Source organism: Tinamus guttatus, unplaced genomic scaffold (assembly GCF_059628265.1).
Source record: "Tinamus guttatus ecotype Peru unplaced genomic scaffold, ASM5962826v1 Tinamus_guttatus_pri_ptg000028l, whole genome shotgun sequence".
NCBI classification, from domain to species: Eukaryota; Metazoa; Chordata; class Aves; order Tinamiformes; family Tinamidae; genus Tinamus; species Tinamus guttatus.
This window is the reverse complement of record NW_028288562.1, coordinates 743,315-759,202: the sequence shown is the minus strand read 5'-3', so window position 1 is coordinate 759,202 and position 15,888 is coordinate 743,315. Positions and strand designations below refer to the sequence as shown.

Sequence of the window (15,888 nt, the reverse complement as noted above, 5' to 3'; positions counted from 1 at the left end):
TCACAAATACATCTTTTGTTTAAAGGAAGTATCTTCATAAGTAAAGAAGGTCGTGAAAGGAAAGAAGCCTGTAAAGCTCCCCTGAAATATCACCCGAAATTTAGAGAAAGGCATGCATTTCTGTGGGGTAATTTGATTGAGCTTTTCATTGCTTTCATTAGCTGGTTATTTGGAGGAATTACAACAGTAGAGCACGAGAGCACAAACAAATAAATAATCCAGTAATTCGGAAAATAAATTACATTTTTAATTTTAGATTTTCAAGCTGGATATCCAAATTCTCATTTAAAATAGTGCAGCAAGTGCAAAACTGAGCAATTCCTTCATATAAAACAAAGCAATAGCCGATAAGAAAATGTAAGAGAGCAACAGTACCTTCATGTGACCATGGAGATATATACACAGTTCCATCTGAAATGGAGATATATGTACAGTACCACCTGAAATGCTGGTCCATAGCCAGCTTGACACTTATTAGAACTCACTGTTTAGGAAATGCATGTGTATATTTGAATCTTACATCTGAAGCCTCAATTTCTGCCCGCAAAAGCCACAACCCACGGCAGCACTTTCCATCCTCCGGCAGAACTTGGTGAACGGTCCTGCTCCATCCCTCCCAAGCGATCGCCTTGGAAGCGCCTCATAGGATAAGCGCGTTGCTTGCATCCACATTTGCATTCCTGAAACAGAATAGCTTACTCTAGTCACTGATGCAACAAAATCCATTTCCACAACTTGCTGTTGCACAGTAACTCCAAAGCTGCCAGCTGCAATGAGCTTCATCATGACTGACCAGGCACATACCCATAGCACGAGACAGAGCTTCATCTGAAGAGCCTGAAGAGTCCTGATGGCTCCTTTTTGACAGTCCAAAGGCTTACAGCTGCATATGATTTCCTCAACATCATGCAACAGTCCAAAACTGAATCTACCTGCCACAAATCCTCATCTTCTTCCTCAACTGTAAAACTGATTTTTCTTGTCCATTAGTGGAAATAGGCATCTTCATTCAAAGGAATAAAGAATAGAGCAGCTCTTTACTCCTGAGGCTGCCCTGGACAGGCATCAGTGTGGTCTTTGGCAGCTGATGATGATATGGTTGCTTCAGAAGGGCATCATGCCCACTGAAAAATAACTACAAAAGCAAGTTTACACATTTGAAGACAATAATACACAAAAGCAAGGCCAAAGACTCAACAGTAACAGGAACAATGTGTCTGCAAGACTTCCACCTACGTTCTAGTCTAAAAAGGTGAAACTTTCCCTAAGTAGTCACTGTCATTGACACATGCCTAAATACCGCATGTGCGCTGCTGAAAGGCTGCTCTGACTACTGGCAGCCAGTAATGACTTGGAATAAAAACAGCAAGGAAGCAGTTGCTGGGAGGGAGTAGAGCAGGATAAAGGACAAGAAGGAATCCCATAATTGCAACACAGAAGATATGATCCAGAGTCCAAGGAAGCCAATGGAGTGCTTCATATTGACTTCACAAGTCATGGCAGAAGGAGCCTGAAAAGGCAGAGTGTAACAGATTTCAGGCCTAGTGGTAGACACATATTTCTCCAAATGTTCTGCAACAGAGGACATGATGTTTATACTAAAATTGTAATCTGTAAGATGAGAGCTATACTCTAATTTGTTCTCTTTCAATAGCAGCTTTTTCTCACACGCATGACATAAGAAATCCCATCCAGTTACCCTAACAATTGTACTAGCCATGCACACACGCCTCCATGTTAGCAGGCAACCCCAGCCCTCAAAGATTATAAAAATAATGTGAGCTGCACCTTGCTGGAAAACGCAGCAGTCCTGACTAGCTTGAAAACTGTGTTTAATCGAGTTCCAAAAAGAAGGCAACAAAGGGGCATAGTCAGGCTTTGTTCAGATTACTCCTCTAGTAGGAGCCATTCCCCAGAGAAGAAATAATATGGGAATAAAGTTCCAGACACTATCAGCAAAACGTTCAGACCGACCCTGTGGTCTGGGCTGCCCAGCAGCTGAGATGAGACAATGACAAGTTCTTTCTGATCTTAACTGAGGGGGAAAAACTTGAAGTTCAATACTATTTCAAGGCTGTACTCAGGCAGAAGCCTCAGCTGCTGAAGGCAAAAACATCCCTTTGCATAAAATAAAAGCAAGCATATGCAAAACTCTTCCCCGTGCTGCTGCATAAACTTGGCTGCACTATAGGTTAGAAAGAAAAAAAGTTAAAAGGAAAAAAAAAAAAAAACCCACACCACACACAACGCTTCTCTATCTCCTTTTCACTTTGATTGCCTACCAAAGCAGTCGAATGCAGACTGCATACTAAGCTAAGAGAAAAGGACAGCGAGGCTGGTGCTGTGCCCAGACATACTTGCCCAAGGGTCCACAGCAAGGCCACTTAAAGGTCTCTCACTACACAGGACCGGTGCACCTGGAACCGGATGGCAGTTTTTTGCACAGTACTGCACAGACCATTGCATGTGCCTAAAAACTCTGCCCTACAAGGAGCGGGTTCACAAACAAGCAGTGGTAAGAGGATTTGGATAAGCATTTGATTCCAAAAATTCTGCCATGTTTATAAATATCATCCGTCAGCACAGATGGGGAGAAGTAAGAGGTAACAGCAGCAGAACCGTTTCCCACGTACTTGCAGGCTGGAACTGCTAGCGGAGCTTCCTGTGGCCTTTCGGGAAACGCTAACACAGGCGCATTGCCGGGGACACGAGAGCAGGAAAAGGGAGCTGACAAGGAACAGCGAGAGGGCAGGAGCAGCATGAGGGACGGGGCCCTTCCCTCGCCCTTTAGTCAGGAGTTTTGGTGACAGCTGTTGCCCGAAAAGCTACTGCCCCATTAGCTCTACTACAAGCCACTGCTCTATCAAGTTTGGTCCCTGCTGACACATGTTTTGAGCCTGCCAACTTTAAAAACTGCTTTAGTGCTAAGTTAAACATTTAAGGACATGCAACAGCATGACAAGAACCACCCTTAAGTTCATATTCTCACAGGCCCAGTAACCCCCCTTCACCACACTGCCACAGTAGAAGTCAGCTCTCTCCACTCCCTCTCTCACACTGGATAAACTAAAATACACTTCAGGGATAGCACAAAACCCCAGTTGCTTGGACTGCTCAAGAGTCTGCCAACAAGCCTTTCATTTAGCTCTGCAGTAATTAGCTTTCCTACAGGAAAAGCAAGGAGAGGTGCAGGGGGAGGTCAAGTTCTTTATGAGAGGGTCATGACTCTTCAAATAAACCGTCAGTTTCAGTTGTGCTTTCAGCACTGAAAAATGACAAATAGGAACAAAAGGTAAGAGCTGGTATTTCATCTAGGAGAGCTGGTCTTGGAAGAGAATCCCGCTGGAGCAGGTATCCATCGTAGCAGCGGGCACACGGACAAGCTGCGTGCCCCAGGGAGCAATGCTGACCAACAGCCTTCCAGCCAAAGACGTGAGAGACAGCCTGCTTCTCTGCAGAACTCCCCATATTAGACTCCAGGAAAGAGCCAAACTCGGTGAACACTTTAAGGAAAGGAAGAGAAAGAGGCCCAAAATGCTTCTAGCAGCAGTGTTTTCCTTTTCTTTCTCAACTGGAATTTCCATAAAGTTCATCTGTTAGTGTGGAACTCCAGAACTAAGCCGTTTTAGCCATTTTTTTCCAGGATGGATAGCAGAAGCATTTTCTTTCTCTCCACTTCTTCACTCCATACGGATCTTGCTAAACTAGCAGATCATCCACTATACACAGTTTGTCATTACTAGATCTCTCTTATTGCTACCGCCTTTAAATACTGAGTGAAATTTAGCGGCTTGTTCCAGTGCTTTAGTACCACTGCAAAAAGCATTTCCTTTGAAATAGGCTGGGAGGTGGCCTGGCATCCTTCTTAGTCCTGCCAATTGAGGTGAGACATCTGGGGATGGAGAACCTCTCTGCTACTGAAGACATTGCCACCAAACGATCATTCGCTAACAGGATACCGACGTACACATACAGAAAAAGCAGTTAATTTGTAAAGCCTGATGGGAATGCCACGCCAGGAACTCCTCCTCGGTGATGAGGACTAAATGAGGAGGAACAGCCAACCAGCAAAGCTATCTAAATACCACAGGGCGCCCATTCTTGCTTTCTTTGCCATACAAACTGTGTTTGTGGTTACTGTGATGTGCATGCCAAGTCACTGCAAATAGCAAGGACTGTTGCAAAACTGAGGGCCAAGTCCTATTCTGCTAGAAAGAGGGATCGCTCTATTCATACACCAAAAATGTTTCCCAATCCATGTGAGCTGATGGTGCGACTCAGTCTCTAGTAGGCACCGCTCCACACAAGGCGTTTGCAAATCCTTGAACTCAATATTAATTTAGAGCTAGACTTTCTTCGCTCCATGACTCCTCTACTCTTTCTGGGAATTACAGAGATTTTTAAATAGTACTAATCCTCCGTAGCAGATGGTAGTAGCACTTTGTCAGAGCATTATTACATTTAAGCTAACATTGTGGAATTTTAATGCAGCAGCTCCAAGACATCCTTGTCAAGCCCCCCATAAAAAAGCTATTGCAAAGCTTACATCTGCTACTGGCCCCTGGCTTCTCCCGGCCCTGTGAAGTGACCTTTGAGACAGCAGTGCTGAAGACCATGAGAGGATGGGCAACCCCTCAGAATCCAAGGTGGTCATAAAGAACTTGTGAAATGAATACAACTGGTTACCTCTATCATGTCTCTCAAATAACTAAATATCTTTCACAAAATGCCTTTCCACAGCACTTACTAGTGAAGCTGCCTTGAAAAGCAAGCGTTGGTTATTTCTAAGTAGCAGTTATTTCCTTCTTCGTTGAAGATGCCTGGAGGTGAAACGAAAAGAAAACCCAGCAGGCACATTGTAAAGGGTGAATTAGGCAGAAGGAAGAACTGGGGGTTACAGGAACAACTTTAACAAGTTCCCAAGCACAGACAATCTCAATATGCTACTCACTACTCCAAGCTATTGGTACAAATGATGCAAGGATCTTGTTTATATAAGGCCAGGGTGCCTCTCCCTTTCGTGTTCTAGACAGGAGTCTATAAACCAAGCATCTTCTCAGAACAGTTATCCTCCTTACTTGACACAACACAAAAAGCCAATTAATTCCAGTCTCAGGGACATCGGGCAGTCTTACAAAAAAAAAAAAAAAAAAAAAAAAAAGAGGAAAAATGCCTCCCTAAAAATAAATAAATAAATAAAAATAATTTAAAAATGAAAAAGAGATACTTTAATGAACAACTTTTTTTTTTATTCCTAAATCTGGCAGAGGATGATTTTCAGCAATAGCAGTTTCCAATTGGTATCATTATCTATCTTCCCCTCAGGGGATATTTACCTCGTCCTCCCATACATCATCCAGTCCTGTTATATAAGATCATGGATTTCCAACAGAAATACATTCAAAAACCCATTAACCCCAAGTCTTAATGTGTCTCATCCAAAGGAAATGTAAGTCAGTGGCTGTCCTTTAAGTTGAGGTTGGACCAGGCAGATACTGACAAAAAAACAAACATTGGTCCCCAATGACCCTAACACACACATATGCCACAAGACAAGCCTGGAAGCAGTTCCACTTGCCAACTTCACTGAGGAAACATCTAATTTTTCGTGAGAACTATGCAACCATTTGCAAGAAAAGGAGAAACCTAGATCTCTGCCCACAAAAGACACCACGGACTCTGAAAACATAAACACGCTCACTATTTCTCCTTCACTTTCTTCTGAAATTGGGTCAAATGTGGAGCAAAAGCTATGGCTTTACAGCTCCCTCCGTCTCACTTGCCAGGCACAGCAGCCAAGCCTACATGGACGTGTGGTAGAGACCAGCAGTAAATCAGTGCACAGAGAAAGGCAAGGAAGATGAGTCCATCAGAAGGATAATGCCAATGCACGAGACACTTGCAGCCATCCAGTACACAGAGGCAAGAGATGGCACTTGATGGTGATGAGAGATGGAATCATTTCTCAAGCTATGGTTTAGTTTCCTTCAGCTCAGTATTATCCTCAAGATTTGTTGTTCCCTGTGCACCTTTTTAATCATATCCTTCCTAATGGACTAACCCAATGCCTCAGCCCTTGGCACCTGCCAAACTAGTACCTTAGATATGGGCCACGCTTGCTTGCTGCCCATGAACCCCCCATGCATTTTGATTCAAGTTGTCACCACACTCTTGGTAGCACCAGCAAAACTGAGACACCTCTTTTAAGTCGATACTTTTTTTCTCATGTCTACCCACGGTGCAATTCTGTAACAGGATGGCTATTCCCAGCATTTGCCTAGATTGTTTCAATAATATTTTGATCATGTTATAAAAACAAAATAAGACTAACTAATGAGGTTTTGGATGCTTTCCGAATCATTGATTGTATTTAAATACCTCCTTAAAACAAATGTGGATGTTTTGCAACATGCATCTTATCCACCTACAGCTTGCTTTCTATCTAGACATCTCCAAAATTGTATTATGAAGTATTTGGGCCCTTGATAGCAGTGCACAAGCACATACAAGGGAGACAGCGTGAGCATATCCCTACACAAAGGCAGAGAAAAATATATCGAGAACAACTGATGAGATAATGACTATTTTCCTTTTGCCAAATTAAATGGTTTCATTGGTAATGCACATTCCTGTTCTTCATTTCCTGTCAATGACCTTGACCCACACCACTAAGTGCCACCTTTGCTAGAAAACACCAAGCACTAAGGAAGCCCTGAGACCAGTCATGCTTTAGCTGTACTTCCAGCACATCCCTGCAGACACATCTACCTCCATTTGCTCCTTCGTACCCACAGTGATCGTTCACAAATATGAATGTAAGAATCTGTCTCTCAAAACATCCCCAAAGACTGGGAACTTTGTTTCCTGGTGTACAAAATACCTGAGCTGCAGAGAGATCCAGGTCCTCTCTTTTACTTCGTCGTGAAATCTCCTGACAGCCCAACTTTGTGTATCCCATTTGTACAGCTTCGAGCACAGCGGGGTGCCATTTCCAGTTGATATTCATGCTAAGTCTTCCTGCCTGTAAGTAAAAAGCTTCCCAAGTCTCTGTACTGTTACTTACAGGGCAGGAAAAGCTTTTCATCTGCAATTTAAGAGGAGAAAAAAAATCCAGGCAAGTGTTTTCAAAAAGAATAAACCCTCTAATTACTGAAAAAGTGTGCATTTACATTTCGTACATAAATACCTACTCCATAGCTAGCCATTAAGCTGCAGCACAGAACTAGAAAATTTAGTAGCACCTAAGCGATGCATTTCTAGAAAGTATTTATAGAAAGTATATTGGCCAATATTCCATCACACTGCTGAGGCCTTTAGAGTCACAAAGGGAAGAGGTAAGGAAGGATTAACATTAATCTACTAGGCAACTAATACCATATATTTAGACGCATATTTGTCTCAAAAGAGGCTACGTAAGAGGAATTCCCGACAAAAGAGAACACACGGCTTAATCTGCCCAAATAACAGATATCTTTCTAATGTTATTTCATATCCGTTTAACTTTACTCTTCCCGGGCAAGGAAAACAAGTATTTAAGAATACAGAACCTAGCTACAGACACAACAGCCTGCCATGAATGAGAAACACAGGAAAGCAGCGAATAAAAACAGTGCATAAGAATAGACAAGTGGTATTTTAATATATGCAACAACAGCTATAAACCTTTCATTCCATTAAACAGAGTCCACACTGCGCTTTCCTGTATTGGCTTCACTGAGCGAGGAAGAGATCTTTCCTGCTCTCTTTTGCCTTTTAACAGCCTCTCCAGTACATAAAGTGCTTTTAAAACTGCTGTTTTAAAACCGTTTTAAAGCTCCAAAACGTTTACACTCGAACACCATCAGGCATGCAACAAGGCCGAGCACACGCACCAACAACTGCCCCCTTGGAAGGGCGTTCGCCTTGGGCCTCTCCCGGCTCTTTGCATGTGCACTGCTTTGCATGCAGCAGCAGCTGCCATTGGCGAGGTGACTCTGCAGACAGTTTCTGGTCACCTCAGAAAGACCAGTGACATCTTCAAATGCAGCTCAGGAGCCCAAGCTCCACTGGGCATCCATGGGACATGAATTTGGATGATCTTGAAGGTCTTTTCCAACTATAGTAATTCTATGACTCTAAGATATATCTTCAGACAAATCAAATGCCCTTCTATTATCACATCTGGCTCTTGATCGTGGGCTTTGAGCACTAGAATTTCCAAGCAGGAAAACCTGCCCCATGCACATTTCTCATCTCTATATGGAAAACCCATCTGCCAAAGTGGCTATTACCTATATTTGTACACAGTAAGGAGAGATGAGGCAAATCCAGGCCCAACTTCAGTGTCCCCCGATACGCCACCCCCTGCACTGCATGTTTCTTACAAGGTTATAAAACCCAGCGTTACTGTCCACATCACCAGAGAGCTGCCCTTGGATTTTGATTCATCACAAGTGAATTATTATAATGAAATCACCATCTCCACTGTGAGAAAGACATGGCTGGACTAACAAAAAATTGTTCTGCAAAACAAGCAATTATTGTAAGGTTCAGTGGATATTGGCCTTAGCAATCCAACTGATTACAGAAAGTTAATGATTTAAAAAGCGATGAAGAAATAAAAGATTAAATCCTTTAAATCTGCATGAAAGACTCCAAGAGGAATTTTATAATCATTTTCACTGCATATTTTATTAGATGTGTGATATTTTATTCATGTGCAAAGCAAATATCACAATTAGGAATAATTAGCATTTCAGCACAGAGTGTTATCTAATAGGTTAAAACACACATATAATTCTTCATTTAAATTCTATGCCTTCACATTTTCCCCTTTCTGGTTCAGCTCATTTCTATTTAGCATAGCAGTTGCAGGAATATTACACAGCTCCCAAAGAGGCAGAAATGGAGAACTAGTGGCTCTTGCCTTTGATATCTTATTTTCCTCCCCTCCTCACATTTTTATTCCTCTTCCTTTTCAGCTTCCTCTTGAGCACAGCTTGTCAGATAAACCTAGCATAATTTTCAGGAAACTTGTACCTTTCATCTTTTTCCCTCTCTACTTACCCACCATTCCCAAACTACCATGTACAATAAAAATCTACTTTAAATCTAACCCTTCCCTTATAAATGTGGTATCAATCAGCTCACAACTAGGACGACAGTATGTGCACCTAAGTCTTCCAGTATAGCTTTAATAGTACGTAGAAATGTGAGGCTTACTGGGTTCTCCTTCCCTGTTAGACAAATGTCCCTTCTCGGGTCTGTTTATGCCACAACTTGGAGGTCATGGGGCAGCCTTTCCTCCAGCTGATGCTTTCACCCCAAGACCAAGAGCAGGCAAACAAAGTGCATTCCGTGATACAAGACCAAACACCAAATGCTTCTACCTCCTAAGCACTTGATCACTTAAAGGGGGATATAAATCTTGATCCTTCCTTCCTCCGCCCCACAATTTCAAGCCCTGTCTTTTGCCAAGTTTCATAACTGCCATCCAAACTCCAGGATGTTTGATGTGGTAACCCTCAATTTCATTCCGTGTCCTCTGTGACATTTATACAGACCAGTAATAATTCTCCAAGTCACATAAACCACTATTAATTACAGTGTTGTCAGACACAGGAGAATCTTTCCCTCACTCTGGCGCTTCTCACATAACCACTTGGCCAACACTAAGTGAGAAGCAAAACCCCACACCTGCAATAGAAGAAACCAGGGGAAACTGCCCTGTCAAGTTCATGGAAAGACATTCAGGTACAGAAAGAGGAGGCAAGGAAGAAGCTCCTTCCTCGCATGCTCTTCCATTAAGTACTTCCATTTTTAGTCTCTATGTTTAATTTACTACCTCTATGTCAAGAACACACAATCAAATCCTGCCTCATAGCGGGAGACAGCAGCACTTCGTTCCTCTGCCTGCTGCTTAGCAAGGAACTTGGCCCAGGTTTCCCCTAGACCTTCCTGGCGGTCTTGAGAAAGGTTTAACTAGCACAATACCACACTTAGCACCTATTTTTACCAGGCGCTTAGCACATATTCATGCCAAGGATCACCTTACACCAGATCCTTCTGGCACCTCTCCAACGCAGTTGACCAGCCCACACAGCCAGCAGAGCCACACTCAACATCAGTGCCAAAAAAAGGCCAGCGTAACTCAGTATTGCCTTGGCAGCTAACGCCAGCAACGGATCAACCTTCAGTTGCCAGTGGACTTAGCGCATGGAGTAGGAAGTAAAAAATACCACAGAAGGGAAGAAATAGCCCGTGTATCCAGGAAGCCCAAGGGAAAGCTAACTGTGAGCCTGCGGGTCAGGACACGTTGCACAACGCTACAGGAGAACCTGGAGCTTTCAAGCCCAGGCCCAGCACCAGCAGGGGTTGCCAGCAGGCTACACTTTGACTCGTGGCCTATGACTATCTCGACCGGTTCCTGAGGACTTTTGAACCCAAAAATCAAACAAGCGCTTCAGGCTCAGCAAGAGAGGAATGAGCACAAACAGAGCCACGACCCACACAGCAACACAGGCGAGGTGGGGAGGTAACTGGCTATGGCAAAGCAGCATTTTGAACCAGAAGATACCAACACAAAGAGTGCTGATCAAGGGAGCTTTGCCACGCTTCCATATGTAATTCAAATTGTTACAGAAAATAATTAGAACTGATAATTGAAAGATCATAATTCTAAAACTACTTCTCCCATGAACTATTTTAAAACCCTTTTCGGCACGCTGAAATAACGTCAAGCAATGGAGCAGCCATGACAAAGAGTGAGAACGCAATCCTCAAAAGGCCAAAGTCCCCAATACATTTCAGGAAAAAAGCAGACTGTCACAGTGGATTATGGATAGCTATATATCACACAGAAGAAAACGATGCAAGTTCAAGTCTATCTCTAGGGAGTAACCTAATGGTTTACACAAGTCATCTCCTGCCAATACCGCTTGCTGTACAGGGCCAGGGAGTGGAAGAGAACCATACTTAATGCCTTTGTTCATTAAGTTAAATGAACCTTAGTCAGTAGGTTTAGGCAGTCACAGTCTTAAAAGATTTTTCTCCAGTGTGTTTTTTGAAAGATGGCATTGCGAGAATCAAGGCTCCGCGCATCCATAAGCGGCCGTCTCGAAGCACGGCAGCAGCGGCGATTGCCACATCAGACAGCTCTTAGGAAGCAGGATGGCGTGTGATTTTTGTCCGACTTTGTAAAGGACAAAGAACTAGAAATAATGCTAAGAACTATTTAAGAGCATGAAAACGAGCCCGCTCTACTAAGAGATCCACAGCATCAATTTAAAAATCCTCTGAAGCCAAGAAAACAACTCACCTAAATTACACTAGCCTCTGGATCAGGCCCTAGTGATCACTAAGAAACACTCCAGAAAGCAGTGACACCTAATGGCAAGCGTGTCTTGGGAGGACAGCACACGCTAGGTAATCTATGGCACGGAAAATTATCCCTCTTCAGCTGCAGAGCAACTAGCACTAAAACCCATTCCATTACAGGGCCCTGAAACACTGGTGCTGCTCTGAGCTCCTGGGAGAGTTGAAGCACTGGCACGCATAGGTAAAACACGAGGTGCGTCGCGCAGGGCACGCGCTGAGGCAGAACGGCTGCCCACACAGCCCACGGCGCGCCGCGCTGCCCGGCTTCGCCCGCACCCGCGCTCCAGGGGAGCCCGGCGCCTGCGGCAGCAGCGAAACAGAGAGCTCAAGGGTGATCCGTAGCCACTCCGGGTGCCGTGCGCACATACAGATTCCTTTACCTACATCCGGTGATTCGCAGAATTAACGTGAGGAAAACAAGGTGGTGACACACACTACGCACCTTCTAACAGGGCTTTACCAACAGCACTGCAAACTGAATTCCTCCTACCAAGGCACATGGTAACACCAACGAGGTGCTTTGCAGGGCCCCAGCGTTCCAGGTAAAACGCGGATATCGCCAAGCTAGACGAGTCCTCCTCTCCTTGGCAAAAGATTTTTACATTTGAAGGACACTAATGCCTTCATGGAAGAAGTGACTAACTCCTGGTGCGACTGCCCCAGGATTACCATCCACAACTCAGAAGAGCTTTAGAGTATGAATTTGCTCATGACCCAGCAGTGCTAAGGGCCTGGCCATGCAGAGACTGTGACAGCCCTGCACTCAAAGAGCCTACAAGCTGAGAGAAGGAAGCAAAGAGGACATCAAACTTCTCTCAGGAAAAAAAAAAAATATATATATATATATAAACATATGTATTTGTGAACTTGCCAGTAGAAGAAAAAGAAAAGCTCAGGAGGACACACATTTGGGTGCATGCGGCTGAAGCCACTGGCAAATATGAAGAAGGAGTGAGTGTATTTCCTTGCAGTGATCCCCATGGCAAAGTCTTATTGTGCGGTGCTGTGGGGAGTTGTTCTTAAAACAATTTTTAGTGTATTTTCAGCACAAACTTTTGTGCCTTAGGATGTAGCAGTGGATTCAGGTGATTTTGCTGCATCTAGTATGCACATCTTTTGCATACATGCTTCCATATGCAGACTAGAAAATCCATAGGCGCATACAGCCATATTACCGCATGCAGATCAAGGAAAAATGTGAGCACAACGTATAAAAGCTCAAGACCATCCACTGCAGGAGATACAAAGCATATACAAATTGTACAGTCGACAAGAAATGCCAGCTAATCCCCGCTTAATTAAAGCCCTGTTCTAAACTCCTGCTTAGGGAGTGAGGAGTGTGGGACAACTGATGTATGAAGAAAACACCCGGCAGCGTGGCTAATCTCAAAGACTTGGGCGCTTTCGAGCTACATAAATCAGAGCGACTTTTTGAATAGCCTCATAAAACACAGGATCATTGCCATTCCGCGCACGGCTTCCCGAGTCCTCCTACAGCATACAGATCATTAGGAAACTTCTAAGCAATCAAGTAATGCGGGGCTGATGAAATTACTCAATCAATGCCCGGGCTCGGGGAAGCGGCGAAGCGCCGGCTGCGCTGCTCGGCCACGGTGACGCGGCCCCTTCCTCTTCGCACGGGGACCAGTGGGGTGGCAGGGGAGCCCGTTCATTTCAGCGTTTCCACTCGAGCACTTGGCGCAGTCGCTCCAAACTGCCCGCTCCCGTTTACGACAGCGGGCCAGCACGCACGCAGGGCCCAGGAGCAGCCCGACCAACGCTCTACATAGAAGACACAGGAAAACACTGACTTGAAATGTCATACATGCACAAAATAACGTACACGTGCACACACAGAGACTTGCCCTAATCATGGGAAGCAGCAGCAGCTACAACCCATCCGAAGGCCAAAGGGGACAACCACAGCACATCCAAACACAAGTTGCCGCTCTCCTCCCACTGCCGGCACCACTTGGTTCATCCCTGCTGCCCGTCCTAACAGTTTTGCTGTCCTCACTGACGAGATGGCCGATAACACTCTTTCTTTGGTATAGAAAACAGCAGCCTGTGGCAGAAAGCACCTCAGATAATAAGGAAGACCAAAAAGGCAGATCCCATCAGGAAACAAGGATCTATTTTACAGGGAGTGTTTTATTTCTCAAGTCCATCCACCCTCCCCTCTCGCACATGGCAAAATATTTACCAGTTAAACACATTAACACTACGAAAATACCAAGGGGTTGTTTGGGTTGTTACTTAAGGCATCGATGCTACCTGTGCTGGCATTTTGTCTTCCCCAAACTGAGCATTTTATTTCCTTATTTGGCTTTATAAAATGGTTTATATTCATAGTGGGGGAAAAAAAGAGAACAAGCCGAGAAGGTTTCAGCATACGGGGGGTCTCGCAGCCCAATCGCCCCGCTGGGGACCGGTGCTCAGTGGGGAGCTGGCCAAGTTGGATCCTGCAGCACCTACTGCACAGTACCAGCCCTCACTCGAGGCCATTCGCTTCCAGCGGATCCGCCGTACGCATTGAAAGCTCGGTGCCACAGTTATCAATTTGCCTTTTTCGCAGCAATGTAAAGCAGTCTATAACGGCAGCTAATCCCCCTGCCAAAAGCACTAATTGTCTCTCAGGACAAATTAATCGCTCGAGCAGCAGCATCCGCCGCTACCCAGGCATTTGACTCACGCAGCACTTACTACGCGGATGCGCCTCGTGGGTACCCGCGATGTGGAAGCGCGAAGGGGCAACCAGCCCCATGCTCAGGACATGACACGTGAGACGGACACGGCAGAGCTGCCCCCCAGGCCTCCGCAACCGTCACGATCCCTCCCGGATCCCGAGGGGCGCCCACGGAGCAGATCGCCAGGCACAAACCGTCTCCTTTGAGAGCTTACAGCAAGGATGGAGAATAAATAAAAACAAAGGTGGAAAAGGAACAACACCCCCGCTCTGCAACACTAGCTCCGTGGGCGGGGGGGTGGGGTGTAAAAGGCGACCCCAGGGCCCCCGGCGCTGGGGACACGCTGCGGGGCGGGCGCAGGCGGCGCCCGGGTACCCCCCGCATCCCGTTTGGCCGCTCCGGAGCCTCTTCCTTGCGCATCGCAGCAAGAAAGGCGCGGGGGGAGCGCCCGGCGGGGCGGAGGGGAGCCCCCCGGACACCCCCCCGCCTTCCAAACCACCTGTTCCGCCGAGGAGGAGGAGGAGGAGGAAGGCGGGCGGAGGGGGGAAGCTGTGGGGGAGAGGACGGCCCTAGTGTCCCCCAGCGTCTCAACCCGCACCCAGGGCCGGGGGGGAAGGGGGCGGCCAAGGCCCCCGCGGGCAGCGGGCGCAAGAGGGGAGCAACCGAACAAACAAACAAACAAACAAACAAAAGCAACCAAGGGATTGCACAAAAATAAAGGCGGGGGAGGGGGTCGGGGGGGGGAAGAGGCGGAGAGAGGCTGCAAGGGAGAAGCTGCAAAAGTGCCGGGCAGCCCGCAGCGGCCCCTTACCGATGTGAATGATAGAATCCGCAGCCGCCGCTCTCCAGGTTCGAACCCAGCACACGGACACGAGCAGGATGAGGGATAAAACTTCCATGGCCTCCGCGCGTCCAGCCTGGGCCGCGGCAGCCCGCCCGCTATCTCCCTCGGCGGCAAAGGCGGCGCACGAAGAAGCCCCAGAGTTTGAGGCGCCGCAGTTTGAGCGTGTAAATCCCGATGGCGGCGGCGAGCGACGAGCCGGGGGCCCCGGGCGTCACTTCGGGGCGCTCCCGGGCCGCGGCAAATCCATGGATGCGCGGCGGGCAGCGGGAGCCTCCGCCGCTCACACCATCCCCGTCCTGCCGCCGGCGCCGCCAGCCGCTCGCTCCCGGCTCCTGCTGCTGCTGCTGCAACTTCCCCGAGCCGCGGACAGCGCGCACACCGGCTACACACCCGCTGCACACACAGCCGCTCACACACAGCCCGAGGCGGCCGCGGGGCTCCCGCTTCCCGCAGGAGAAGCCCCGCCGCAGGCCAAAAAACAAAGTGAACTTCACGGTAATGCGGATGGTGCTGCGGAGATTCCTCCCCCGCCGCCGCTCTCCCCTCCTTCCCTCTATCCACGCGGCGCTCGGGAAGCGCTCCCCGCAACTGGAGGGGAAGGTGAAGGAGGAAAAAAAAAAGAAAAAGAAAAAAAAAAGGTAAAAATATAATCACAGAAGGGCCGCGGGGCCGCCGCAGCCGGAGGCGCCGCGCTGGCGGGCGGCAGCAGGAGCAGGGCAGCCGCTGCCCCGAGCCCGCGGGGATGCGCAGGGAGCCGGCGGCTCCGGCACGTTGCCTGGAAATGGATCACCTAGGAGAGGGAAGGAGGGAGCGAGCGGGCGGCGAGCGCCGCCGGCGGGGCGGGAGCTGCGCTCTAATAAGCGGCCGCCGCCTCCCCCTATCTGCAGGCCGAGGCAGCGGCTCCGCGCGCGGCCGGCACCGAGCGGGGACACGGCCGCCTCCGAGCGCGGCGGGGGAGGGAAGGGGGGAAAGGCAAAAAAAAATGTTTGCTGAAGCGCTCAG

At 47.2% G+C, this 15,888-nt stretch overlaps 1 protein-coding gene across 1 annotated transcript in view; it reads right to left on the bottom strand.

Moving 5' to 3' along the window:
• The window catches only part of GRID2 (glutamate ionotropic receptor delta type subunit 2), a 561,587-nt gene extending 546,427 nt beyond the window's left edge, over positions 1-15,160 (bottom strand). The window contains exon 1 of the mRNA XM_088529596.1: positions 14,854-15,160. Within this exon, the coding sequence (XP_088385722.1) occupies positions 14,854-14,941 (88 nt within the window). The 5' untranslated portion in view covers positions 14,942-15,160. The remainder of the gene's footprint in view (positions 1-14,853) is intronic.
• Between the last annotated feature and the right edge of the window lie 728 nt (positions 15,161-15,888).